Source organism: Halictus rubicundus, chromosome 2 (genome assembly GCF_050948215.1).
Source record: "Halictus rubicundus isolate RS-2024b chromosome 2, iyHalRubi1_principal, whole genome shotgun sequence".
In the NCBI taxonomy this organism is placed as follows: Eukaryota; Metazoa; Arthropoda; class Insecta; order Hymenoptera; family Halictidae; genus Halictus; species Halictus rubicundus.
Window position 1 is genome coordinate 17,399,812 of NC_135150.1, and position 26,815 is coordinate 17,426,626.

At 46.7% G+C, this 26,815-nt stretch overlaps 2 protein-coding genes across 3 annotated transcripts in view; both read right to left on the minus strand.

The window, feature by feature from the left end:
- The window catches only part of Toll-6 (Toll-like receptor 6), an 87,747-nt gene extending 81,971 nt beyond the window's left edge, over positions 1-5,776 (minus strand). For both annotated transcript variants that reach the window (XR_013084550.1, XM_076805674.1), the window contains exon 1: positions 1,363-5,776. Coding sequence is in view for 1 of the 2 variants with exons in the window: in XM_076805674.1 (XP_076661789.1) it covers positions 1,379-5,050 (3,672 nt within the window). In the remaining variant the exon portion in view is untranslated. The remainder of the gene's footprint in view (positions 1-1,362) is intronic.
- The window catches only part of LOC143365473 (organic cation transporter protein), a 568,421-nt gene that overhangs the window by 83,968 nt on the left and 457,638 nt on the right, over positions 1-26,815 (minus strand). The gene's annotated exons all lie outside the window — the stretch shown is intronic.

Below are 26,815 nucleotides of genomic sequence, written 5' to 3' on the forward strand. Positions count from 1 at the left end.
TACGAACGGATCGAACCATTTAAGCGCCGCTGTAAACCCGTTAGAACCCTTGGGCATCGAGCGGGTTTTACTTAGGGAACGACCCCGATCTCGAACTTAACGCGACAGTGATTCCGTGTTGCAAAATGCTCGGTCATTCGAATAGCGTATGTATAGACGCTCGTCCGGCGCCGATCGTCCTAGGAAACAGGACAACGGCCGATAATTTTCCCAGCGTGCCCGGTAAACGATCGGTCCGCGGATTCACGGCGAAACCAGCTATGGAAGAGTATTCTCGAATCGAATCGGGACCAAAGGGGAATCGGATTGATCGCTATAGAGTTATTCCCGATTGTCGGGCTTGCTCCGCCTCGATTTTACGCAGGCCCCCACTTTTCGTCACCATTGTTCAGAACCGCTACTGAGCAGGGAACGTCCCGAAGTGACGTCTCCGGGTCTTGAAGAAACTGTGCGAAGTCGTAGTTCTTGTGAAACATTATATTTTTTGTAGTGGACTTTGTCTCCGTTGAAGGGGTAAAAACAGCCCTCGAAGTTTAAGGTGAGAATCGTATTTAGTTCTGTCTGTGAAAATTGTATTTAAATCGTGAATGAAGTAGTATAAGCTCGCTTTCGAAAATATTATCAACTGCGTTTTTTTTTTTTTGGTGCAAAGGTGTAAAAACAGCCCTCAAATTTTAAGGTGAGAATCATATTCAGTTGCATATGTGAAAATTGTATTTAAATCGTGAATGAAGCAGTATAAGCTCGCTTTCAAAAATATTATCAACTGCGTTTTTTAGGTGCAAAGGTGTAAAAACAGCCCCCAAAATTTAAGGTGAGAATCATATTTAGTTGTGTCTGTGAAAATTGTATTTAAATCGTGAATGAAATAGTATATCCTAGCTTCCTAAAACGTTATCACCTGCGTTTTTTGAAAAATTTAAGATCCGGATGCAGAAACAAGCGACAAATAATGAAATTTTAAACAATCATTTGTTACAGTGATAGGCTGAAAATTGTAATGAACATGAATCTCTTAAAAAAGGAATTTTCCCCGCGTCCATGACAAAATTCAGGTAAAAAAAAGCCGTAAAAAGCGAAGCTTGCTGTTATCAAGAAATTTCGTTTCGGCGTCGTTGAGCGGAAACGAACGTGTCCAACTTCTCGAAAAAATCTGAAGGCGTTTAGGCCACTTTGGGAGAAGTAATTCCGTTTTAAGGAGACTTTGGAGCCCGACATCGCGTCCCCCCGAAAGTTTCATCAAGATCCGCACCGTCACTCGGGTACGAGTCCCTTGTCGGACTGTCGGCCGTGTTCCGCCGTTCGGCGGGCGACGTTTGAGAGAGCGAAAGAAGCGCAAGAGGATCGAATAATGTCTCTTACCTAAATAATGGCAGTTCTACGTCCATTGATGCTGCGCCGGGGGCGGCGGCGGCGGCGGCAACGGCAGCGGTCTCTCGAATACGGGTATGGGGGACACGTCCGGCATGGCGAACCTTAACTTCTGCCAAAACAACTTGTCCCCCCACACCAGCACGGTGTGCGAGGAGATCCTCTTTTTGAGATCGGCGTCGAGATCCCGGGGGCACACACCGCCCACCAGGAGCAGGATCACCGAGCGGCCCTTCCCTTTCAGAGCGTCCCTGAGCGCCGCTTTAAACTCGAACCTGGCCCACTCGCCGTGCAGAAAGTTCCTCGAGAGTACGAGGATGGTGCGTCTGGAGGAGTCCGCGGCTTCGGTGACCGCGTCCGCGACGTTGCTGCCGGCCCCGAGGTCTCGATAGTGCAGGCATAGTCGATACGAGGTCTCGAGATTCGGCACGAGGATGGTGGAGACGAACGCCTCGTCGACCGCCGAGTAAGAGATGTAGGCGTCGAACGGTTTCTCCTGGTCCTCGAACGCGGCCGTCTTGTAGCAGGCCCTGAGGCCGCATCTGCTCGCCGCCCATGTCCTCAGGGCTCGTCGGTGCTTGAACGCGCCGCACACCAGCGCCACCATCGCGAAAATCAGCACCGCGGTGGCCAGCACGAGCGGCAGATAAGCCTCGAGCGGTCGGGTCTCGATCACCGAGGTCGTGCCGGTCAACGCCGCGCAATTCACGACCGAGCCGTTCGCCGGCATGGTGATCGGCATGCCGAGGGAACAGGTGACGCTCCTCCAGTCGCTGATCTTCGCCCGGTTCCGGGACATCCACTCGCGCACCCGGTCCAGGTACGAGCACTCGCAGCTCCAAGGGTTGCTGGACAGACCGATGTCGACCAGGTACGGGTTCTGGCCGAGCTGCCACACGGCGAACGTTCCCAGCCGGTTGTTCTCCAGCCGCAACACCTCCAGCTGGCGGAGCGGCAGGAACGTGCCGTTGTCGATGTACGTCAGCAGGTTGTTCTGCAGGTAGAGCTCCTTCAGGTTCTCCAGCGGCATCAGCTCGACGCCGTTCAACACGCTGATCTTGTTGTTCTCCAGATGAAGCACCAGCAGTCGTTTCAGTCCGCTGAACGTGTGGTTGCGGATCGCGATGATGTTGCTGTCGTTCGCGTACAGGATCTGCAGATTCTTGCGGCCGATGAACGAGTGGGAGTTCAGCTCGCCGAAATTGTTGCCGTCCAGGTAGACCTCGGTCGCGTCCATCGGCAATCGTCCCGGTAGGGTTTTGTAGCCGGAGTTGGAGCAGTCGACCACGTTCGCCGACCAGGATTGGTCGTGGTAGCAGGTACAGTTGGTCGGGCAGGTCATCTCGCAGTCGCAGGCGTCGAACTCGCAGCAATGACAGAGCGCGAAGCAGTGCGCCTTGTACGTGCAGAGGAACTGCGAGGATTTCGCCTCGAGCAACGGTATGAACGACTTGTGACGGTCGTACGGCAGCCGACAGTAGACCGACTCCAGGTCCATCACCCTCGGATGCTGTCGCAGGGACAACGAGTTGATCCTCTGCAGCCACTCGGTGGTGCACTCGCAGATGAACGGGTTCCCGCCGATGTAGAACTCCGGCAGCTGCCTGTTGGCCGGTACCTGGGTCAGCTGGAACGCGGACAGGTTCATCTTGACGATCTGGTTCGCGTACAGGTCCACCCTGGTCAGGTTCTTCTTGTCGAGGAAGGTCTGCGGCTCGACCGTCTGTATCAGATTGTCGTTGACGAACAGAAGCTCGATCGAGTCCGGTATCGATCGCGAGTGGATCCTCGTTAGCCGGTTGAACGACACGTCGAGCGTCTGCAATCTCATCCCCTGCGGCGCGACACCGAGATCCATAATCAGATTTTTATGGAGATCCATCCACTGCAGTTTCCCCGGCAGAAAGTTGTAATCGAAATGGACGATCATGTTGTCGGACATGTTCAGCCAGAGGAGGCCGGGCGCGCTCGCGAATATATCGGACATGTCCTGCAACAGATTCGAGTCGAACCGGATCGCCTGCAACGCCGGGTTCGCCGCGAACGCCGAGTCCTCGACCATGTCGATCTTGTTCCGTGCCAAACTCAAGATCTGCAGCGCGGGCAGCTCCGCGAAATCTTCGTTGGTCACGTTCGTGATCTCGTTCCCTATCATCCTTAATCCGTAGAGGCTCGACATGCCGCGGAAGCCTGGCCGGTTCAGGCTTCTGATCTGATTCTCGCCGAGATCGAGGGTCCGCAGTATCCTCATGTCTTTGAGGGCGACCGGTATGCTGTCCAGATTGTTCCCGGACAGATTCAGGTCCTCCATACTGGAACAATTCCGAAAGGCATCCGGATGGATTCCTTCGAGCTGATTAAAGTCCAGCGAGAGGAGGGAGAGCGCGAACAGACCGTTCAGGGAGTACGCGTCCAGGTAACTTAATCGATTGTACGCTAAATCTAGCGTGTGCAGATTACTCATCGGCGCGAACGTGTCCGCCGGTATCGTCTCGATCTCGTTGTACTGGAGGTTCAGTATCTGAAGTGTGTACAGGTCTTTGAACAGGGCCGGGTCCAGCTTGCTGATCCGATTATGCGACAGGTTCAAAAGTACCAGCCGAATAAGCCCGGAGAAGGTCGCGGAGTTCAACCAGGAGCTGGTCAACGAGTTCCTCGACAGGTCCAGAGCGACGAGCTGATTCATGTCGGCCACCAGTCCCGGCGACAGCACGCTGATCGAATTGTTCTGCAGCCGCAGCTCCTTCAACGACTTCGCCGCGTCCCGAAACATTTCCGTCGGCAGCGCAACGATTCTGTTCCCGGACAGATCGAACGTCTCCAGGGAACGGAGACCATGAAGCGCCTCGTCCGCCACCATCGAGATCGCGTTGCTCGACAGGTTCAACACCCGGAGCCGTTTCAACGACGAGAACCCGTACGCGGGCAACACCGAGATCTGATTGTTCGACACGTCCAACGATTGCACGTCCAACGAGCACGGGAACGGCGCCGTGGTCGACTCCGGTTGTCTTCTAGGGTGTTTCTCTTGAATGTCCCGGAATCCCAGCTCGGTGATATCTTTCAGCATGTTCCACGAGACGTTCAACGTGAGCAGGTTCGACAGCGGGCAGAACAAGTGTTCCGGTATCTGCCAGATGTTGTTCCACGAGAGATCGATCTTCTCGATCTGCGGGACCGCGTCGAACGCGCCGCTCTCCAGCTCGAGGCTGTACTTGCCCTTCCGGCCGTTCAGGCTGCGCACGGTCAGGTTGCGAAGGTCCCGCAGACCGTTCAGCACTTTCGCCGGCCAATGGACCAGCTTGCACCCGGTCAGCCTCAGCGATCTCAGCCGCCAAAGCTGCACGAACCCGTCGACGTTCAGCACGCCCGCCTCCAGGGCCTCGGTGTCCTCGCAGACCACGTTCACCGAGGTCACGTACTCGCTGGTCGCCTGGGAAAAGTTGGTCCTGAGGCTACCGCCACCCACGTAACGGTGGATGCAGGTGACCGCCCCATCCTGCCGCGAGTCCCACGAACAGTTCTCCGGCAGGTCGAGCCTCGGCGGCAGCTCGCTGGTCACCGCGAGCACGTGGCACACCGGGATCACCAGGCAGTAGAAGCAGGCCAACGACAGGGACAACGACAACAACACCGATCCACCGCGGAGCCTGACCACGGGATCGACCGGGCGGCGCATCTTTTAGCGTTCTCGGTGCCTTCTTCTTCCCTCGGTCGCGCACCTACCGATCATCACACAAAAACCACCCCCCGCCGTCCCCCGACTTCACTAACGCACGCTGTCGTCGCACGTATACGCCCTCCAGTATTTACTCCGACCGACTGTCATGTGTGGCCCCCGCTGCAATCGATACGCGAAACTTTCCGCGGCACCTGCCTCCGCTAAGATCCGACCATCCGGTGCAATCTCGACTTCCGACCGGCTCCGGGGTGCACCCCAAAACACCCTGGCTCCGTCGCCCGCGATTCCAACCGCGGCGACCCCAACACTTCCAATATTTCACACTTCACACGGGCCGGGACTCCTGGACACTCTTCCGGGACCGATTATTTACTTTCGAGAGACTGTTCTGTTTCCTTATTCCATCGTGTCCTCCAATCGCAATTAGATAATCCAGAAGAGTTACTCCGAAAAAAAAAAATCTTACGAAGGATCGAAATCCTTCCGGATATAAATGATGTGAAGTGTCCAGTGCACTGTTTTACTATCCGCCGGGACGGATGGACACTGTCCGACGGTTGCCGTCCTCTGTTCACCGAAATCCCATCGCGGGACTACTACGTGGAAGAAGCTCGACACCGCTCGCTGGAGCAAGAGAGAGGAGACTGAACCGTAGGGTACCGACCACCGGCAGGGTACGAAACCGAGAACACCGTAGCACTCGGTACGGCGGCCACCGCGCAACTGACGCTTCGGATCTCCTCAGCATCTAACTCGACGCTGCGTCCACCAATCGTTCCTTCCCCCACCAACGGCGGCAGCACCGACACAGACACAGAGCCGCCGGCACACAGTCACCGGCACGAACGAAAAAGGGACACACACACGCGCGCAACGCAGCAAGGACCGGCATCCTACCACGTCGAGCACGCGCCCATCGTCGCGGCCCTCCCCATGGTGGAAGGAAGACGGCATACGGTCCCTCGGAACCCTTTACTCGTCCTTCTCGCGCCGACTGGGAAATCGCGCGCTCTACCGTCGCGCGTCGTCGCACACCGAAAGATAGAGTCTGCCTGGACGAAACTGTATCATGTTTTTCGACTTTAAATTCCGCTCGAGAGAGTCGATATCGTAATTAGTTTTCAGTGTGGATCTGTTAGCCTCGATAGCTATTCTATCTCCGAGAAGGTTCGTCGTGTCTAGACGGTTGATCTCGAGAAACGTTTTGTAAGCGGGGAAAAGTGAAATCTTGGAAATTGTGGTTTTTGGAAGTGACAGATTTTTGGCAATTCATCGAAGAAACTCGATGATGTGAAAACTGACGACATTCGAGTGCCAAGGATAGCCCTTGCTGTATAATAACGAGTCGTGGACAAAGATTTCGAACTAAATATTTTTACATCTTTATTCTAACCCTTATGTCAATAAGGGTACCTGGTACCCACTTTTAATTTTGTGACTTCGTTAATATTTTTCTTGAATTGTGGTATGATTTTTTGGGCACCCCTGAGATGCTATTCGAGTGCTAAGGGTAGCCCTTGTTGTATAATAAGTTGTGAACGAAGATTTCAAAAAAACTAAATATTTTTACATCTGTATTTTAACCCTTGTGTCATTAAGGGTACCCACTTTCAATTTTATGACTTCGCTAATACTTTTCTTGAATTGTGGTATGATTTTTAGTGGCACCCCTAAGACGCCATTCGAGTGCTAAGGATAACTTGCTCGTTGTATAACAAGTTGTGGACGAAGATTTCACACTAAATAGTTTTACATCTTTATTCTAACCCTTATGTCAATGAGGGTACCTGGTACCCACTTTCAATTTCTTTTTGTGTCTCCTTTAATATTTTTCTCAACAAATAGAAAAACCATTTCAGACTTTTATGCTCCTGGGTAATCAGAGATTAATAATTGTATTTCAAACATAAAGATATGTATTGAAACTGTATTGTGCAAGAACTTTGAATATCGTTGGAAAATTTTGGTGATAAAATTCTATACTTTCGTCAGTATTATATAAGCATGGCTGTGAAGTCATGAAGGTTCTAATTGACTGCCAAACTGGAACCTCAAAAATTCCATAAAGTCAAAGTAAGTTATTTAATGTAATAAAAATTGAAAAAAATGAAATGTATGATATCGTCCTCCAACTTTCTTGCATTTTTGACAGACCCTAATCTTTGGTACAATGGATATATTATATATCCATATAATCCATTATCCATATATATCCATTATATGAAGTTCATTTTAAAACCTGGACAAATAATTCCGTCATCCACATATGACATGGCGGTCAACGTGTTAAAAATGTATTTGGGACCAGGTAGTGATTAAAATTTTACTAAACATGAGAAGGAGAATTTTTACTCTTCAACAGATGCAATAGTAAAGATTACAATCATTTTATTACAAGGAAGCAGAACATTAAAACAAGTATAATTATTATTTTAAAGCCTGGAGAAATAATTCCGTCACCCACATATGACATGGCGGTCAACGTGTTAAAAAAATCATACTGTATGGGTTAATGGGATTTTGAAAATTGTTTGATACATTGAGACACCGAATGAGTTCCAAAAAAGATTGAGTACGTATAGAGTAATTTCTGATGGAAAAAACTTTACTTGTTTTCTTGCAACTTTTCGATTTTGTCCAGCCAGCACGTACTGTTCGAAACATTGTGCGTCGCCTCGTGTATACACGTCGCCAGAAGCGGAGGTTTCTGCTATCTTTACCCCTTCCTTGCCCTTTTATCTTCCTCGGCGAGCTTCCCTTGTTTTCGAATCCGAGGGCAGCTGGCGCTCCTCTTCCACGATTCCGGGTTTTTGAACGTTTTATCTTGGTTAAGCGACTCGAAGTCAAGCATGTTCTTTCTAATCAAGCGAGTATTTGTTCGCGAACGAAAGGGATTTCGCTTTATTCACGGGTGCTTATCTGTTGCAGGAAAATACTATTCGAACTGGATTTTTCTTGTGTTTTCCTACAATACTTCTTCTCTCTCTTCGCTTTGATTTATTTTATTATAAAGAGTCTGGTTTTTCGGAGCGAAATTCGTCTCAGTCGAGAATATTTTACGACATGTTTTTCATTTAGTTTATTCACGTGTCACTCCATTTTATTCCATTCACAGACGTTTTGCTGTTGCAGGAAAAATTCTATTGACAATAGACGGTTCGTCTATCTTTCCCCTTTTTCCTCCTTCTCTATTCTTCTTTTCGGAGGACATCTGGGTCTTTTATCTTGGTTTATGTAACTTGTGCACTAACCTAAGCCAAGTATACCGTTCCTTATCCGATACAGAATTCTTCAGGAAATAAAGAGACCTATTGTCAGACATTCGTGTGTTACTTCAGTATTTCGCTTCATCCACAGGTGCATATGCGTTGCAGGAGTATTATAGAAAATGGACTGTTCTTCCTTTCCTTCTTCAGCTTCTCTTTATCTCTTCCTATTCTCGACTTCGGGAAATCTGAGTCCCTTCTGACGTGTAATTTCATTCAATCAGCTTCTGGAAATTTACTCACACGATCTCTGCAACGACTGAACTGTTTAACCAACGTTATATCTCTTTGGAGAAAATGTAAATTCAGGCACTCAGGTGTTACTTTATTATTTCACATCATCCACAGTTCTGTTAAAAAACAGCACAGGGAACAGACGCTTTTACCAGCTTTATTCTCTCTGTTTCTTTATTCTTCCCTGTCTTTTATCTTTGAACACAAGGGCCTTTGGGATGTTCCGTCTGTACTTTACAACGTTTCAGAACTTTTTGAAAATTTCATCTTTATCGAACACTTGGACAGTTGAACACTCGAACACTTTGTCCTGAGCGAGACAGCTTCAACTGGCAAAATTGTTTAGATGTCAAAGTTTACAGTTACATACACGATTATCATTGTCATATTTTGGTTTCCATCGTTTGTCAGGGAATGAAAGTTGCTTCTCTTAAAAATAAATTCATGTTTATCCGCGAGGGAACTAATCAATGAGATCAGATTACTAATAATAATGTCAGAAATACTACCAGTCAATTTAAAAGTAAAAAATTATTTTAAGAATACAGTAAATTCCATAAAACTCTACTTTCACTGCTCAATACAGTGATCTCTCTATATATGTCGCCAAGACCTGGATGATAAACGTCGCGCAATTATCCCTACTACCGCGGGGCATACACGGATCTTCCGTACTATACATGACCCTGCTGGCAAAACCCGTGTTGTGGACATATATCGAGAATTCGCTGTATCATATATATTTATTAAAATATGATAAATTACCAGAAAGAATAACAATCTCCCGGGACTGTCAAACAGTAAAACAGCCTCCGGACCCATCCGACTCAAATATCACGGTCTCTAATCAACATATCACAACCGACGCAGCATCTCTGCGAGAAACGTGGAGAGGCTAAAGACCCCAGGTGTGTCTTACCTATTTCACGTCTCGCGCAGACACCTGTCCGTTTAAAAAGGGTGAAACACCGCGGAAAACGGCCGCACGTAGCCGGTTTCCATCTTCACGTGCGGTCGAAAGAGTTGCGAGGGTCCGAGTGATGTTGCGTGAGCCGAGAAGATCGTCGGGACACCTAACACCTCGACGTAGACGGCCACCCTCGTCCAACACGATGAAATCTTATTCTCCCGGCTCGGCCACGACCACCCCGATCCGCCCGGAGAACCAGAAGAACCAGAAGAAGATCGTATCTCGCCGTGGTCGCGATTCCCGATTGCCGAGCGTTCCTCCGTTCCTCCTCTTTCGCCAGCGAGACCCTGTCCTTCGACCCCCCCCCCCCCACCTCACCGCGAAACACTATTTCTGATCCCGCGGACAGATCGTTCTCTTTATTTCGCGCTGCATTCTCGCGCACAGCCGCTGCATCGCCTCCTTTGTTTCTACAGCTGCATCGGACACATTTGGATCGCGCGGAAATGAAAGCGTGCACGCGCCAATTCCCTCGTGATTCGCGATACATTCCTCCTCCTCCTCCCCCCCCCCGCCGCCACGAATACCATTTCAGCGTTACATTCTACATTTTTCTTGCACATTTTGATTTTGCAACGCGAACCCGCGTTACATCCGGCTGAGTGGAGAGCTCGCTCTGTTTTGCCAAGTACCGGCCCCTTTCAAACGATCGCAATTAACCCGATTTTAATAAAATATTTTTAGACGATTTATTCTCCCGTGAATTACTGCGAAAATACGTACAGGCTGTAAACGGTTCGGCGGAAAATGTCGGAGAGCAAAATTCAGCAAAATTAATTTCAAGGTCAAAAGGTCAAACATTCTTTTTTCACAGCGTCTTATTCTACTCGTCACAGGGATAAAAAGTGCTAGAGAAACCGTGGCTCGACGCTCGACCGTTCTCTGACAAAATTGTGATAAAGATTTTTTCAGTATAAAACTGATTTTAGTTATATTTTCGATATATTTCGGGCGCAAAGAAATATTTCCCAACCGTTTTATCCATCTTGCATTTTATTTCTCCAAATGTCCAGAATATTTTTACACCTCTTCGCAAATTTAAAGTTCCCGCTCAAAGCTCGCGGGATACATTTTAATACCGCAAATGTAAAATCGAGGAACGGAGGGCCAAAACCGAGCGCAATATTGAAAATGGTGTTTGCGCAGAAAAATACAAAACGGTTGTTACCCGGGCGACAGAAAAGTCTCGAAAGCTGTTACTTCTAATCCGAAACCAGAAATGAAAAAGTAAAACCGGGAATCCCATCGAGCACGGTAACGCAACGCGCAAACAGTTTTTCGTCGACAGATTTGTTACGACTATCTGCTACTCGCAATCATTTTTTATTGTTATTCTCGCTATTACGGCGCTTACGGGTCGTCCAATAAATCCCGACACAATGGCGAGAAAATGCTTGGTCATCGAACACTTCAGAATTCCGGCTCTCGATCAGCGAAATCATCGTAAAGCGATTATACGGATCAGCGTCGCGAAACGATATCGGTGATGTTATTAGAAAATTTTAATAACCGCGGGCACACCTTCCCGAGTATGTTCGCATAAACTCGGTCACGATAAATATTTTCACGGTGTGACAAGCGATCTTTTTAAACTGTATCGATCACGGTTTTCTCGAACGCTTTTAATATCACGATGCTCCATATTCGTCGTGAAATCGCACAGTCGTCTATTGCGACGCCGAGTTCAAATCCCACTTAAAAATCGTCCACCAACGTCCGTGCGCATGTTTCGCATTATTTCATCTGCCGAAAATATATCAGCGCCCGTAAACGTTAATCTGAATCCCCTCGGAAACGCTGGTTTCGTAGGAAGCACGATTTTTTCGCGTTTTTCGTGTACCTGTTCGCGTGACGTCACCTCGCGGTATCTATTATGATATCGCTCGTGCTAGCGACGATAAGGAATTTATTTCAAATATTGCTGCATCGGAAATTCGTGGCCGTGAAGCTCGGCAAGGGATTTTATGAAAGTCGATTAAAACCGGTTCAAATTTGCAACTTTCATTGAAGACAATCTAGGAAAGTTTTATAATATTATTGACATTTTGTGCGGAATCTTTAATTCAAGTCTTGGCAAATCGATCGACAGAATTTTATATTTGTATGCACCACCGTCGCGTTCGAGACACAGCTGCCATAATTAAAATTCGCATACAGAGGAGTCTCGGGGCATTTCCATACGCTTTGTTCGCGATTGATTAAGACAAGAATTTGTTTATCGTTCAATTTCGTCTGGTACGCTGTCGGCTTATTCACGATTACGGAACAAACAGCTATCGCGAAGATCGTTTCGCTGCGATATGAAAATTTCTTTCCTTCATTTGTGATGCACTATGCAGGCACATCCGGGTGCGCGGGCAAAAAATGCATTCTCTATATTTGCATAATGATTCGCAGTCTAATTGTGACTAGAACCGGCGCGGAACAGATTTTTACAATTTAAATGCGTCTCATACCAGCGCGGAAATTGTTAATGATCGAAAACGTGCGCACAATAACACAGTCAAAAATATTAACCTCTTAACTTAAAAGCCCGAGAATACCCGGGTATCGTAATATAATATCACACTTCTACAAAATAATTGTTAGGTTAAGAGGTTAATCACTTTATTTGACATTTAAAAAATGTAAATGTCAATGGCCTATTACGACTGTGTTTATTGACGCTTTTGCACATATTTTTAGAGGTACGGTCATACTAGGGGGACCCATAAGTAATCAATTATTTTAAAATCTAAAACAAACTTTGTACTAAATTCAAGCTTTTATTCCTTAATTTATTATATAATCCCCATCATTACCAAGGACAGTTTGCCATCTTTCCCACTTCGTGTAGGTGCCTTTGTATAGTCGACCATGTGGACCCAAGGCTTCTCGATAATTCTTGTATACTTAATTTTGGATCAGCTTCCACTAGAGATTTTAGGGTGTCATTATCAAATTCTACGGTTCGTCCACTTCGAGGCCTGTCAGAGAGATCATAATCACCAGCAGCAAACCTTCTGAACCAACGTTGACACTTGTTGACCTTCAATACATCTCCATAAACATAGCAGATTTTGTTTGTTTTTGTTTTGAAAAAGTAAGCAATGACGAATATGATTCTCGGAAGGTACGCACGCCGCCATTTTATTACAGGGTTGCAAAAAAAGATTATACTTCTTTGAATATTTTGAACACAGGCTGCTGTACCGAAAACTATACAAGAATACGTGTTTCCTCTTCAACGATCGGCACAGATTACTTACGGGTACCCCTAATATTTCCGTTGTTCCTGATGCAATTCATTTAATTCGATTGCCAGAAATTGAGCAATTAAGCGACGATTCTGATACTCCGTTAAGAACGAGATTTTCAATCGTGCAACATTTCCGAGAAAGCCAAACATAAAAAAAAAACTTGAGGAGCGAACGCGCAAGCAAGTTAATCTTTGCATCCGCGGCCGGGGCGAATTTCATATGAGGTTTCACATGTCTAGCAAAAAAAGGTATGGGGTTCGCGAATCGACTGGCGAACCGGTCTCTCCCTTCTTTTTCCGGTGTGTTTCCCCTCGCTCGTTCCTCTATCGCGATCCAGCCGATATTCGGAGCACCACCCCTTCTCATAAAAAGGTTTCGATCAATTTTTAAGTGGCCGACCGATCGGCTTGGTTTTTCTATTTCTCTTTACGGTCGCGGGCGACCGAAAGGGATGAGGAGGAGGAGGACGGAGGAGGACGGAGAAGAGAGTCCGAGAGGTTCCATGGGCGGACACGTATTTATACGTCGACGAGGGCCCTTCGCGGACTGTATCGAGATCTTCGATTTGTGTGGAACGCGACGACTGACTCCGCAGGATCGGATCCTCGATATGCTCTGAATAAGCCCCGCTGATTCATTCTTGTCCGGCCGTCCCCGGGGACCACCGGCTTGATCGATGATGATCCAGGATGATTTGTATTGTGCCTATCCAGCGCCGCCGCGCCACGGTGAATTGAATTTCGGGGAATCCGCGGGACCCGGTGCGCGCACCGGTGCAACCGCGATAAGCGGGATTTTCAAAGAGCCAAAGATTAGGCGGCATTACGCGCCGCTCGATTAGCTAGACCGAATGCCGTGGCTACGAGACACCCACGATTCACCCATCCACCAAGTTCGTTACAACAGGTCCGTGGCACGCGAGATTTCCACGTGGGCTTCCTGCTACCAAGATTGATCACCGTCTTAATTGACGCTTGCCCTGACAGCACCGTGCGTGTCACCTGTTACGGGGAACCGCTCTCGTGCACACTCGGTTGTTCGAAAATGGCTGGGCCTTTAGCCTGGTTAGGGATCCATTTATTTCCTTGCTCTACACCGCGTTTCAGCTGAAGAAAATTGTCTCGCAAATTCAACTTTTAGCGTTCAAGGTCATTTCAAGGTCGTTCTGCAAGCATACTCAATGATTACACATGTAACATATTCTTCTTCATGAGTACACTTCAGATTTTTCTGCAATATTAAAGTTGCCTGCATCCATTACAAGAAGCAAAAGCTGGGCAGAATATTCTTTATTTTTTTTTTAACAATTTTATAATTCTTTTCGTCCTCTCGCTGCTTAAAATTTCACCTGCACATTCATCTCATAAGTGTATGCAATCTGAAGTGTAAATATACGGCCTTTTTAGATTTTCTCTTACTGTTAATCTTCTGATACTATTGATTTTTTAAAAACCCAAGGCGTGCCACATAAAGGAACAATTGAATTGTTGAGGTAGGGGACAGGGAATAAATAATATTTTATTATCCTTAACTGACACAATATCAGACACTATGTTTGGCCACAAAAAAGAAAATGAATAAAACAACCCCAACGCTCATGCTTATCACCGTTATCTCGTTACACGTAGCAACGTCGGTTATCTGAATCGAAGCATCCATATATCTTTCTCCCTGGAAAATCAACAACGATTATTCGCCGAACAATCAACAGAACAGTCTCGAGAAGCGATATTATTTAATCCACCGGCGAGCGTCTCCGTCGAGCCATAATCAAGGGCTGCGGATTACGCAAGTGCTCCGATAAAAATCGGGAAAAACAGAGACACCGGACTGTCGCGAAACGTAATTAATACTTCTTAGCCTGGCGAGCGAGGAGGATCAGTCCGCGCCGGTTCGTAATTAAAACCTGTTCGAGGGATGGGCGGTGGGGGGATCGGAGGGGAAGATCAAGGATCGTTGTAACCCCGGGACGATGTCGGCGGGGATGGGATCGAAGAAAGTTTCCTTTCCGGGGCGAGAAATGCCCCCGACCGAAGTCAACCGTGGCACCCTAAACTCCGACGTTAGCCAGAAATAGGTCTGGCTGTTGGTGGGCGAGCCGTGCACGTACACGCTCGTCTTCCGGACAGGTGTGGGGCACGAGGGGGGAACACTTGTTCGCGCTAGATAACTTTCGTTCTCCCCCCGCCTCGGTCGTTGTTTATCTTATTTACACTGTGTTTCACCATTCGCCGTTTCGAACTTCCTCAAACGGATCTCCTTCGTTGCTCGAGCCAATTGAAAGAGAACTCGGCAGCCTCTTCCAACCCCCTGCCCCCTTGCCCCCCGACCGCCCCCCTTCCCGGTCCACTCGGAACTTTCTTCTTCCTCCATCGATTCGAAAATCAATTAGCGGGGCAGATTCAGTTTCCATGTAGGCAGAAGGCGTATCGCGACAGGAAGATCCCTATCTTCCGCGTGGCCCGGTGGATCGCGTCGGGGATCATCGGCGAAAAAGAAGTTTTAATTAAAGCTAGGATAAGAGTTTAATCGAGCAAAACGGATTAATTGCCCCGAGGGGCGGCCGCCGCCGTTCAGGGGGGACGAGCTGGCGAGGTTCAAAGAGAGACCTAGCCGTCGTGGTCGTTGTCGTAGTCACGATACTGCTCGATGATTCCGCGGGTTCTCGAGTGCCACGGTCCGACAGGAGAGCACCCTCCCCGTAAATACTCGCGGCGAATGCTTCTCTGAAAGCCCTTTTTGCGTTCGGCAAACAAAACCGCACCGCCTCCGATACTCGCCCCGATGGGAATCGATGTTATTAAAAGCTACCCGACCTCCACCGACGGTTACGCACCGGCCGACGTGGCACGGGTACTGCGCCAAGACTTTTCGTTGCATCGATCATGTATCGCGATTGGTTCGGAATCAATTTAAACTTCAACTTTTAGCGTTCAAGGTCATTTCGAGGTCATTCTGCGAGCATACTTAACGATTACACATTTATCATATTCTTTTTCAGATTGCGCGTTGCTTCAGTGACTACTAAGTAGAAATGTGTACTTGACTTTTTAAAGTACTTTGCTAAGTAGAAAATTCTTTATTTCGTTTTTAACAATTTTATAAATTCTTTTAGTCCTCTCGCTGCTTAAAATTTCACCTATACGTTCTTCTCATAAGTGTATGCAATCTGAAGTGTAAATATACGGCCTTTTTAGATTTTCTCTTACTGTTAATCTTTTGATACTATTAATTTTTTAAAAAACCAAGGCGTGCCACATAAAGAGACAATTAAATTGTAGAGGTAACGGACTGGGCACCAAGACTTTTCGTTACATCGACCTTACATTGCCATGGGTTCAGAATCAATTTAAACTTCAAGTTTTAGCGTTCAAGGTCATTTCCAGGTCATTCTGCGAGCATACTTAATGATTACACATTTATCATATTCTTTTTCAGATTGCGCGTTGCTTCAGTCAGTACTAAGTAGAAATGTACTTTACTTTTTAAAGTACTTTGCTAAGTAGAAAATTCTTTATTTTTTTTTAACAATTTTATAAATTCTTTTAGTCCTCTCGCTGCTTAAAATTTCACTCTTATTGTTAATCTTCTGATATTATCGATTTTTTAAAAAACCAAGAGAATTAAATTGTAGAGGTAACGGACTGGGCGCCAAGATTTTTCGTTACATCGATTATATATCGCGATTGGTTCAGAATCAATTTAAACTCGAGTTCCAATTAGAATTCTGAGACCTCTAGTGGGTTAAGCATTTTATTGATTGAAAGTTGGGTGACACGATTCTTCGTGGTCAGATTTAAAAATGAATTTTTCAATGTACAGTGAACTCTCGATATATATCAACAACACCTGAATAAATTCAGTTCTGTTATTACTATAAGGGAATGTACTCTCGTTTATGTCTCGGTAGCTCTAGTAGACGTGAATTCTCGATATTTGTCAACAACACGGGTCTTGCCGGCGACATAGATCGTCCAGGAGACATTCCCGATCCGTGTTATGATTCCTCGGCGTCCGAGGCCTCTGCAGCTTCATGGCACCTCATGGGGTAGACCCCGAAGCAGTGGGGAAATTTCCGCGACGTTTATCATCCAGGCCGTGGCGACGTATATAGAGTAATCACTGTACTCGTGTGAACTGAATTTTGTTACGTTCCGAAGGAGTTGATAGGCACTTTACAAAGTAATGGCTATGATGAATGTTAATCCTTCAAGCATGATTTTATGAAATAAATTTACTGTGATTTTGTGGACATTTTTCAGGGATTGGTACTCTGTAATAGTTGCCCGATTCCCATGAATCAGAGGGAGCCTTCAGAGTGACCACGAGTTAAAATGCAGTGTTTCCCTAATAAAGGTACATCTCAGCAAAATATTGAAAATAATCTGACAGTTTATCGAAAAATTATTGTAACCAATGCCGAACTCCGAGAGCTAGAGCAGGTACAACTTTCTACATATAAATTACTCTAAGAATTCCTCTGAACCAGATTTTTATAAAAATTCTTCTTGTGCCTATACCAGATGCGATCAATCAATCATTGAAACCTGATAAATCATAATATTGGTGAGTGATTGCCACAAACGATCGACATAAAAATCGGTAGACACGTAGAAGACGTTCGGAACGCGGAGCCGGCAACAGGAGCAGTTCGCAGTTCCTCCAAAAATTCGCAGCCGTCTGTAATCACAACGATCTGGCGTCAACCCTGTAACGAACGCAGAGAGGCTATACGACAGCCAATTTATAGAGTGGTCGTTATACACGCGCAAGGACTGTGTCCTCTCGAAATATCATCTATTCGACGTCCCTCGGAGCGTATAAAGTGCTGCGTGTTCCCATTTGGCAAAATAACGAATGCGTGGGAAAAACTGCGCGGGTACATGGTACATCGATTCCCTCGTAGTTTTCGACAGAAAAAAGGGGAGCGAAAAGAGAGAGAGAGAGAGAGAGAGAGACAAAGGGAGAAAGAGTGAACTGCCAAGGCCGTGGAAACACATTCGGCGCAGCGAGAGAGTTGCGGATCGCCAGCCTCTGACACTCCTCGAACCGCTTTTAACGGGTCGTATAACAGCCTCGATCTATGACGTTCAGAAATTTTTGGCTGCGGGACATTGCCGGCCCCGCCGGGTATAATGTGTCAGACAATAGCGTGCTTTACGTCGATTTGATTTACATCGGATTTTTGTCCGGGCGGCGGCGGTATTTCAGTCGTGAAAAATCCGCCCGGAACTCGCTCGCGAATGCGCGCGCGCGCTCGGGTGCGAATCGGCGGACAACCACCGCGTCGTCCATCGGTGTTTGTCAAACAAGCCTGTCATTGTCGGCGCGACACGAAAGTAAAGTGTATAAAACGAATACCGTGTCACCACCGCGAACACCTGGTCAGATCCATACCCTCCGTCCGTATTCTTTCATTTTCAACGCCTGGAAAAACATTTCGATGCCGGCTCGTCCGCGCGCTGCAAATCTCCTGCGTCATAGAGAATATACGAGTGACAGTTCGCTGATTCGATGGACCCTGCGAACGCCGGGTCTGGACGGACCCACGCCTACGCGTTATCAATTGTGCAATATGCTAGACAATTTTTATCACGTTCAGTTGGACACGAGACGTGCTAGAATAATTAATCGACGGCGGGTCTTTATGCAAATATAGATTTTTGTGGATTACGACAATTGGAAAGGAGAAAATATTCAACCCTTCTGTTAAGGGTTGGATTGTATTCTAAAAAGGTTCAAAAATTTTATTGGACCTTTTTGAGGACCTTAGGATGAGCTTGAATACGTGCTTCGGGAGATCTAAGAATCACCTGAATGATTAAACATCTGAGCAAAAATAATTTACTAATATTTAACCTTTCTGTTAAGGGTTGGATTGTATTCTAAAAAGGATATAAATTTTATTGGACCTTTTTGAGGATCTTAGGATGAGCTTGAATACATGATTTGGGAATCAGTAACCTGAATGATTAAATATCCTAGCAAAAATTGTTTACTATACTGTACTATACATACTATATACAGTGAATTCTCGTTACGAGTCAGTTGCACCGTTCAGGTGACTGACTCTTAGACGAAATCTGAGGTTGTCGCCGAGCGTCGCATTTGAAATACGCAGGGCGCGCTGGAAACCTAAGAGTCACATCCGTCTATAAGTCATAAGTCTACGACTACTAACCGATAGCGACAAGAAGACTGAGAAAATGTCTTTCTCCGATACAATGTTGCACGTAGAAACGGACAGCGAAGCTCGACAGCGGGGTATACCCTACGGTGGTGTAGCTAGTTCCACTGACTCCAAATCGTAAGGTTGACACTGACTCGTAACGAGAATTCACTGTAAATAGCGATGTGATCATGTTGTATGTACGAAATGTACGCAGAAGTTGGAAAAGGTCAATTTGACCAGCCGCGGTAGTAATAGCGTTAAAAAACTGCGTCGAACAGGATGCGTCCAAGCTTTCGAGCAATCCAGATCAAAATGGCCACGAGGCTCGGCGCTCCTTCAAGGATTTAGCGCCGAGGCAAAGGTAAAATTCCGAGGATATTTCTGTCGATGGTACACTGGCACAATGACTGGAGCCGTTTACGTGTTCCGGTGCAGGGTCGCGGATAAGGGAAAAATAAATGGTAGGGACGGCTGTAGCGGGGGTGCTGCGGGGACGGGGTAGGAGTCGCTGGTCTGAAAGTAATTGCCAATCAGTCCGCGACTGTCTTTCAATATTGGAACACTCGGCAGTATTTACAATTTATTGAAAGATCGAGACGCTGGCAGACGTCAAGCCCAAAGGGTTCGGCGTTGGGGGGGGGGGGGAAGAAAATTGAAAACCTCCGGCAAGGAGGCCGGGGAAGTATCGGAATTTAAAGGACAATCGTATCGCGACTTCGACGAGCTTTTTCCACCCCTCCATGCTTTCGCCCCGGGGCGGTTGAATTTCAAAATATAATTTCGTTAGAGTTCGTTCCGAGGGTGGGATAAGTCTCGGTGTTGCTCGCGCGTTTCTTTCGAGTTTGCGCGAGGGGACGCTGAAATTAATGGGTATTATAGCTCGGCCGCAATTGTGAAAAAGTGCCGCAGTAAAATTTTACTGTGCACAACAACAGCGGGACAGTTACCGCGCGAAACTTTCGAAGAGTACAAGAAAAGCTGTTCTCCGCGGAAGGCGGAACGCAGGAACAACAACCGCGTTTTCGACGCGGTATTTTCCGCGGCGCGAGGCAGGAACGAACTGCCCGCCGCCGGAAATGAGACAACCACTTCCCCCGAAAAGCTGTTCTTCCCGGCAAGATTGACCGTGGACTGCGAAATTATTCGGAAACTATGATCCGAAGAGCTCGCCCAGGTTCGATCCATAAAATTTTCGGCGAGTCGCCGGGACACGAGGAGGAATTCTCGCAAGGCAGCTTCGAAAAGCCTTTTTTTTGCACCAGTCACAAGTAGGATACGCGGAAAATGTGCTGCCGAAATTTTGCGCTCGGATTCGCGAAAATAACGAAGTTGCAAGCCATTTGGTGCGACGATGCCGCGGAGTTCGAAACAACTCATTTTTTAGAGCTGTGGGAGGGATAACTGAAAAATTAATTGACCGATTCATTTCCAACGAAGCTCATTTTTCTCGTTATAAGTTTGTCCGGGTACTCTGCTGAAAGTTTTAAAATGATTTTTCGTTTATAACATTCTAGTTGGAATGGTGTATAAACAATTTTCTGGAATGGGAAAAAAGATCATTTTTCGTCTAAACGTTAGGACTCGTACAATTTTTCATATTCCTTTTTGAAAGTTGGTATATAATTTCAGCGTGAATTGCTGAAGTTTGAGGTTAGTCATTTGTGAAATTTGCGTGACTATGCCAGGTGCTACACGTCACGCGAATAACAGCTTTCAAACAAGTCGACGTGATTGTACGTTGTCTAATACAGAAACAAACAAATGTAACTAAACAAAAATGTTTTCTTGTAGATTCAGGATGTATCTACACGTCCCAGGAATATTTATTGCAGCGTTTATTCCTGCAAAAACTTGTTAAGAATCATTTACTTTTACAGCTGTTACACAAGAAATCCCTTAATGCTGTCAACCAGTGTACACGTTTTTAATTCAGCTACAAGCATAAACCGACTCAATGTAAATATTCATATGTTTATATAAAATGTAAAACTGTCCCCGTAGCTTGTTGAAAGGTCTCCCCTCTAATCCGTTTTAAAAGAACCACATTCTTCCGCATTTTGCAAGCAGACGACACTTTGCTATACGCTCTTTGTGAAAATTCAGGACTGAAAATGTTATACGTGTGTCGCTTAAAGCAAATTTATGTTGCTGGTGGTAGAAACGCAAAAAAGACTATCCGAACAATTCTGCAGTGTAAAGTTACTCTACAAGCAGCTGTCACTAACATGCGACACGTTCAAGCATTAAATTAAAAATTTCATACATTTTAACAACACAATCGCAATTTATAAGCGGAGCACCTTGTTTGATCTAAAACGTCTTTGAGTGCAATTTTTATCTAAAGAGCAGGTTCAAAAAATAAATAAAAAATATTTCCGTCGCATTTAATAGTCTGTTTGCGCACACCGACAATTTTTACACGATTAAGCTTTGTATCCACTTAGTCACTGGATCTTGAAGGTCCTCTTTTCAGCTGCGGAACGAGCGATCCAGCAGCGCGAATTGCAAGCGTAACTACAAAATAGCAAACCCTCGGTCATTTTAACCTTCCGAATGGCTCCGGCGGCCAATCGAATCGCGGAACGGCCTGTAGGATGCGTTCTTATTGCAATAAGTTCCTGTAAACACGTCCCCCGGCCTGGTTCGTGGCTGGTCTCGTTAAAGTCGTCCGCGAGGAACAGAGTTAAAAAGAGAAGCTGCGGCGGGCTCGCGTGCTGGAATTTTTTACTCGTGTTCGAAGCCGATTGATGCGAAGTCGGGCCACGGGGATGACGAAGAATGGGGCCCCGTTTTTGTTCGAGTCTGCGCCCGTGGATTCCGGCGAGACCGCTTTTGCAAGGGGGAAGGGGGCCCGGGGTTCGATTCGAATCGATTTCTCGCGGCGGTGGTTTTCGGTCGCACTCGAATTTTCGTTCCTTCCCACACACACACGTGTGTGCACATATATATTTTTATTTATCCCGTGTCCGGGAACGGTGCGTAGGCGCATTAATTGAAACGCTGGCAAATCGTTTTCGACGGCCGTTCGACAAACGCCCGCGCCACGAGGACACTTGAAAGATACGTCCGGTTTCGAATTACCAGAAGGGGGTGGGGGAGGGGAAAAAAAACGGAAAAAATCATTAAACAGAACCCGGCGGAATATCATTCGATCCGGTGGCCGTGGGGGCGTGTTTGTCCCCGCGCTATCGGTGTCTAGTTGTCGTTTCGAAAAACCTCGAAACCGAAACCGGGAGCCAAGAAATGGAAAGGTACGATTTCCTTCGATTCAGGATTCGTCAAGTATGCCCCGGGGGGAACCACGACGGCATCGCGACGCCGTGATTTTTTTGCCGTCGGCCATTCTAGATTGTTAATTTGTCGCGTAGGATCCACGCCGAATGCAACTATACGAGCGTACATGATCTGGTTTCAATGGGACGGGGGAGCTCTTTCAAGCTGCACCGGCGCAACCTGAACGACATTTAACCGGAAACTTGATATCGGTGGACATTCACCGCTGCGAGCGCTTTCAATTGATCGTGCCCTACACGACAATGAGGATCAACAACGTCGAAGAACCGTAGACCGCCGTGCACGGTGGTAGTAAGCACCGCTCCGGCCCTCCGAACAAACCAAGTAGAACTCGCCTCGCCTTTGTGCCAACCTGGCCTCGGGATCCGACCACCGCCGAGACACGGATCGAAGCGAATTTCAGCAAAATTTTCAACCGCGCGAACTATCGTCGACGGCGTATCGGTTCGCAAAAGCCGCTTCTCCTCGACAACGATAATCTTGTGCCCGCTTTTAATCTTCCCTCCTTAACGACTCTCCAAGACCGATCATTGACAGCATTTTTTAATCAATTTTCCGACCACGGTATTACCTGCCGGCAATATTAGTTGCCTGGGCACTTCATTAGGAAACGTTATTCACCGTCGTAGAAAATTACGGTGACGATCTTTGGGTGGTCATTTTCGAGGAGAAATCATTCGGGACTAGCGTAGTAGCTGTTCATTCATCGATTGAATTAATTGTCAGGTTAAACATTTTTCAGGTTTGTTTGAAAAGTTCCATATTTTTCCCCTTCATTCTTTCGTATAATATTGTTTAAATTTTTTGGTCGTTAATGATCACTACACTGCGGATTTTATGCATTCGTGACAAAAATGGGTAGGCGTATTTTAAAACAGTAAAAACATTAGAAAAATTTTTAAATGCTGTTGCGTTATTTTCAACCTATTGAACATATTAATAAAGAAAAATTGCTATTTCACTTCAGTCTGTTGCAATTCAGATAGAAAATTTTTATTTTGCATAAAGATCCGCAGTCTAATCTGCAGTATTTTTTCACAACGAGAAATTAAGCGTATGTTCCTCAAATTGAAGTGAACTGTTTGACGAGAACTGATTGTACATTACAAATAAAATATACATTTTTCAGAAACGATTAAGAGATAGGCCCTGTAAGGGTTAGGGTTAACGGTAAGGGTACCGTTTTGATGCATTTTCGTACATTTCCTAATCATTTAATTCTCTAAGTACCCCTGATTGGCAACTCCTGATTCACGACTTTCGGAATCGCGAGCGTAATTGTCCTTATCTCTGACGCAAAGCTAACATTTTCCGAAGGAGCGATCGAGACTGTCTCTTCTTGGACAAATTAACGAAATAATATGCAATTCCGTAAGTGTGTTGACTCGGCAAGCGTATCAGTTCACAAAGTGATTCCAAAGTTCTGGCATATATGCGACCATATTCAATTTGTTAGTCGGAAGGACAACAGTGTTTTACAGTGATAATAACACATGACAGATGACGTCGAGAGTAACACGGATTGTGATTGAATCTCTATCTAGTCCTGAAACCCGAAGTCGACAGCAAGTTGTTGGTAACCTAACCGGAAGACGATACGCGTAACTGACTCATAGAAAAGTCCATTTGATGAAACGGCGTGAGCTCAGCCAACAAGCGCTCGATGACTCGATCGAGATATCGGAAGAGATTGGCGAGGCAAGGCCAGACGAATGGATCGCGAAACACGGTTTTTAGAACGGCGGTATTTGCCGTATAATTGTGGGTAATGGTAACCGGGAATCACACCAGGTACCGTCATACTTCCCAGGAATTTCGACGCAACTCGCAGCTTTCCTCCGACTCGGTTCTCTCGGGCGTATCCTCGCTCTCCGTGAATCTGTTTGTTTCTGCTAACAGTCCAAGCATTTACGTTCGTGCACGTAAACCGACTGAAAAGGGAACTTCTGGGAATCGGTGACAACTCGCGCTGCTCTGCTAGACGCGTTGAACCCACATGTTCGAGACGTTTCTGTATATATTACTAACGCTCGCCCCTTTTCACATGAAATTTTTTAATCGCATGACGAGAGTCCCGGGGGACCGTGGGGACGCTTGCCTCCCGCGTTTTCATTCGGCGGCCAGTGAGACACGAATTTTACGATTTTCACCGAAGAAGAAATAAATTAGTTACGATGTTACGAACACCCAATAAGAATCGAAAGTACCAGTCAGCAGCTTCTAAGAAATCGGCGATCCGATCGTTAAAATTCCGCGGCAGGTGGAAGGACCGGGTTCCGCGGCGAGTGTTATCAGAGATTCGTTGATAACGTTATCGCGAGGTGCGTGCACGCGCGAACGTTCCGACGGGAAGATTATCGAGCGGACCGGGCTGATTTTTCGCCGTGGCTCGCGGGCCCGGAACAACGTTCGCGCTGCCGTCGCGTCGCGTCGGTCAGAAAATGTTAAATCACTTTGAATATTCAAGCCGCGTCCCGATACGATTCGTAATTCCCCGTATCCGGGGCCGGGCTGGTCCAGGTTTCGGTTCGGCCCGATTCGTTGCCGATCGATAAGCTTTCATTATTATTTACTTCGGCGGATTGATCACGTGTCCAGGATTTTTCCTGGCGGCGAGCAAACCGTCCCGGCGCCCGGTAAATATCGAATCGCGTTCGACGCCCGGCCGCGGACACATTTTTTCTCTCTCTCTCTTTTTTGTTTCTTTTCGCTCCAGTTCGTGTTTCTCCTACACGCGAGTCGGAGCCATGATCGAGCCCGATGGACACAGGGACCGATCTCCCCGCTCCCGTATTTGCTTATTGCAACCGGGGGACGGGATCGGCGGCGAATGCGTTTAAGCGGGGACTGTCCCCGAACAAGGGAAGCTCGCGACGAAAGATTGTTTAGGATCCCCGAGCACGTACAAGAGTATCGGACTCGCCGGGCTACGCTCTACACACCCACGAGCACGCTCCATTGTAGCTGCTTTAGCGGAGAGAATCGCGACGAACGCGAAACACTGTTACGGCTTTTTCTAACTTTTTGCCCGTTTCCTAATTTCCAGCTGGACAGAGCACGCAGACGACCCATTGTAACGGCGCATCGATCCGCTGCTGATTAGAGATTTGCCGAAAAACGGTTCCTTGACTTCGAGCATCGCACACGGTTGGCTACAATAGTATTCGGGTACGTTGATACAGAAAAAGTAGAGGGAAGATCATTTTTCACGAGCACATTGCTACTATAGTGAATCCCCGGTATGTGTCAACAACACTAGTCTTGCCAGCGTCGTGTATCGTCCAGGAGACATACCCGTGTTATGTTTACACTCCTAGGCGTCCGACGTCTCTCACGGGTTACATCTCGCGGTAGTGGGGATAATTCCGCGACGTTTGTCATCCAGGCCTTGGCGACATATGCAGGGTGTTCATTTGAAAACTTTCCAATCGAGTATCTCGAAAAGTATGAAAGATATTAAAAAAGTGTAAAACACGTGTACAAGGATTTCGAGGGGGAAAGAAGGGGCGAGTATCAGTTTTTTTATTTGGGTGGCGTTTCCAAGGTCACTTGAAGGTCAATTTTACTTTTTCAAATAGAAACCTACATTTTTTATTATGGGATCATATTGTACGTAAAAAGACCGGCAATTTTCGTAGGATACATTTTTTTATCTGCCCAATAGTTTCGGGGATATTTAAAGAGAAGTAGAACGTTACCAGTTCGTCAGTGGTTAAACAATCGATTCCCACTAAGATCGATCGGTCGAAGAGGTATCATTGAGTGGCCACCAAGATCACTAGATCTAACACCGGTCGACTTCTTTTTGCGAGGACACTTAAAGTCTGTTGTTTATAAAACACAACCAGAAACCGTCAACGGTTTGCGTCGCAGAATTGTACAGGAATGTAGAGCTACACCAACAGATACCTTCAGAAATGTTCGTTCAGAATTTGAGAATCGTCTGTATTATTGTTTAGAAAACAGCGGAGAACATTTTGAAAATTTGTTACAGTTATAAAGAAATTACAAACTTTCTCGCAGGGTAAGTATGATTCGCTCTACTTCTCTTTAAATATCTCCGAAACTAGTGCGCGGATAAAAAAAAGTATCCTACGAAAATTGCTGGTCTTTCTACGTACAATAAGATCCCATAATGAAAAATACAGGTTTCCATTTGAAAAAACAAAGTTGACCTTCAAATGACCTAGAAAACACCACCCAAATAAAAAACTGATACTACACTTAGTCGCCGTCAGGTTATCGCGCGACGTCTCGTGGCTCTGTACTCCTAGGATTAAAGAAGGGAACGCTTTACGGTGAACGTCCCAATAAATGCGGAAAAGAAGGGGAGTGGTTGCAATGGACGCCCTCCGAGGACAAGAGCGGAAAGCTCTCTCAGAAAGATTCAGCAGTACGTAATTTCCGGAGCGAGTCGCGATCGACGCGGTCCCGATCGTGGCCGGACAAGGCAAATGGAGTTCTTAAAGAAAATTCGCAGCCGTCTCATGGCCCCGACGGCAACGTCGGCCATAGGTCACGCTAACGGTACCATTACGGGGCGAACGACGACGCGGCCGGCATCATAACCGGCGGCTCTAAAATCGC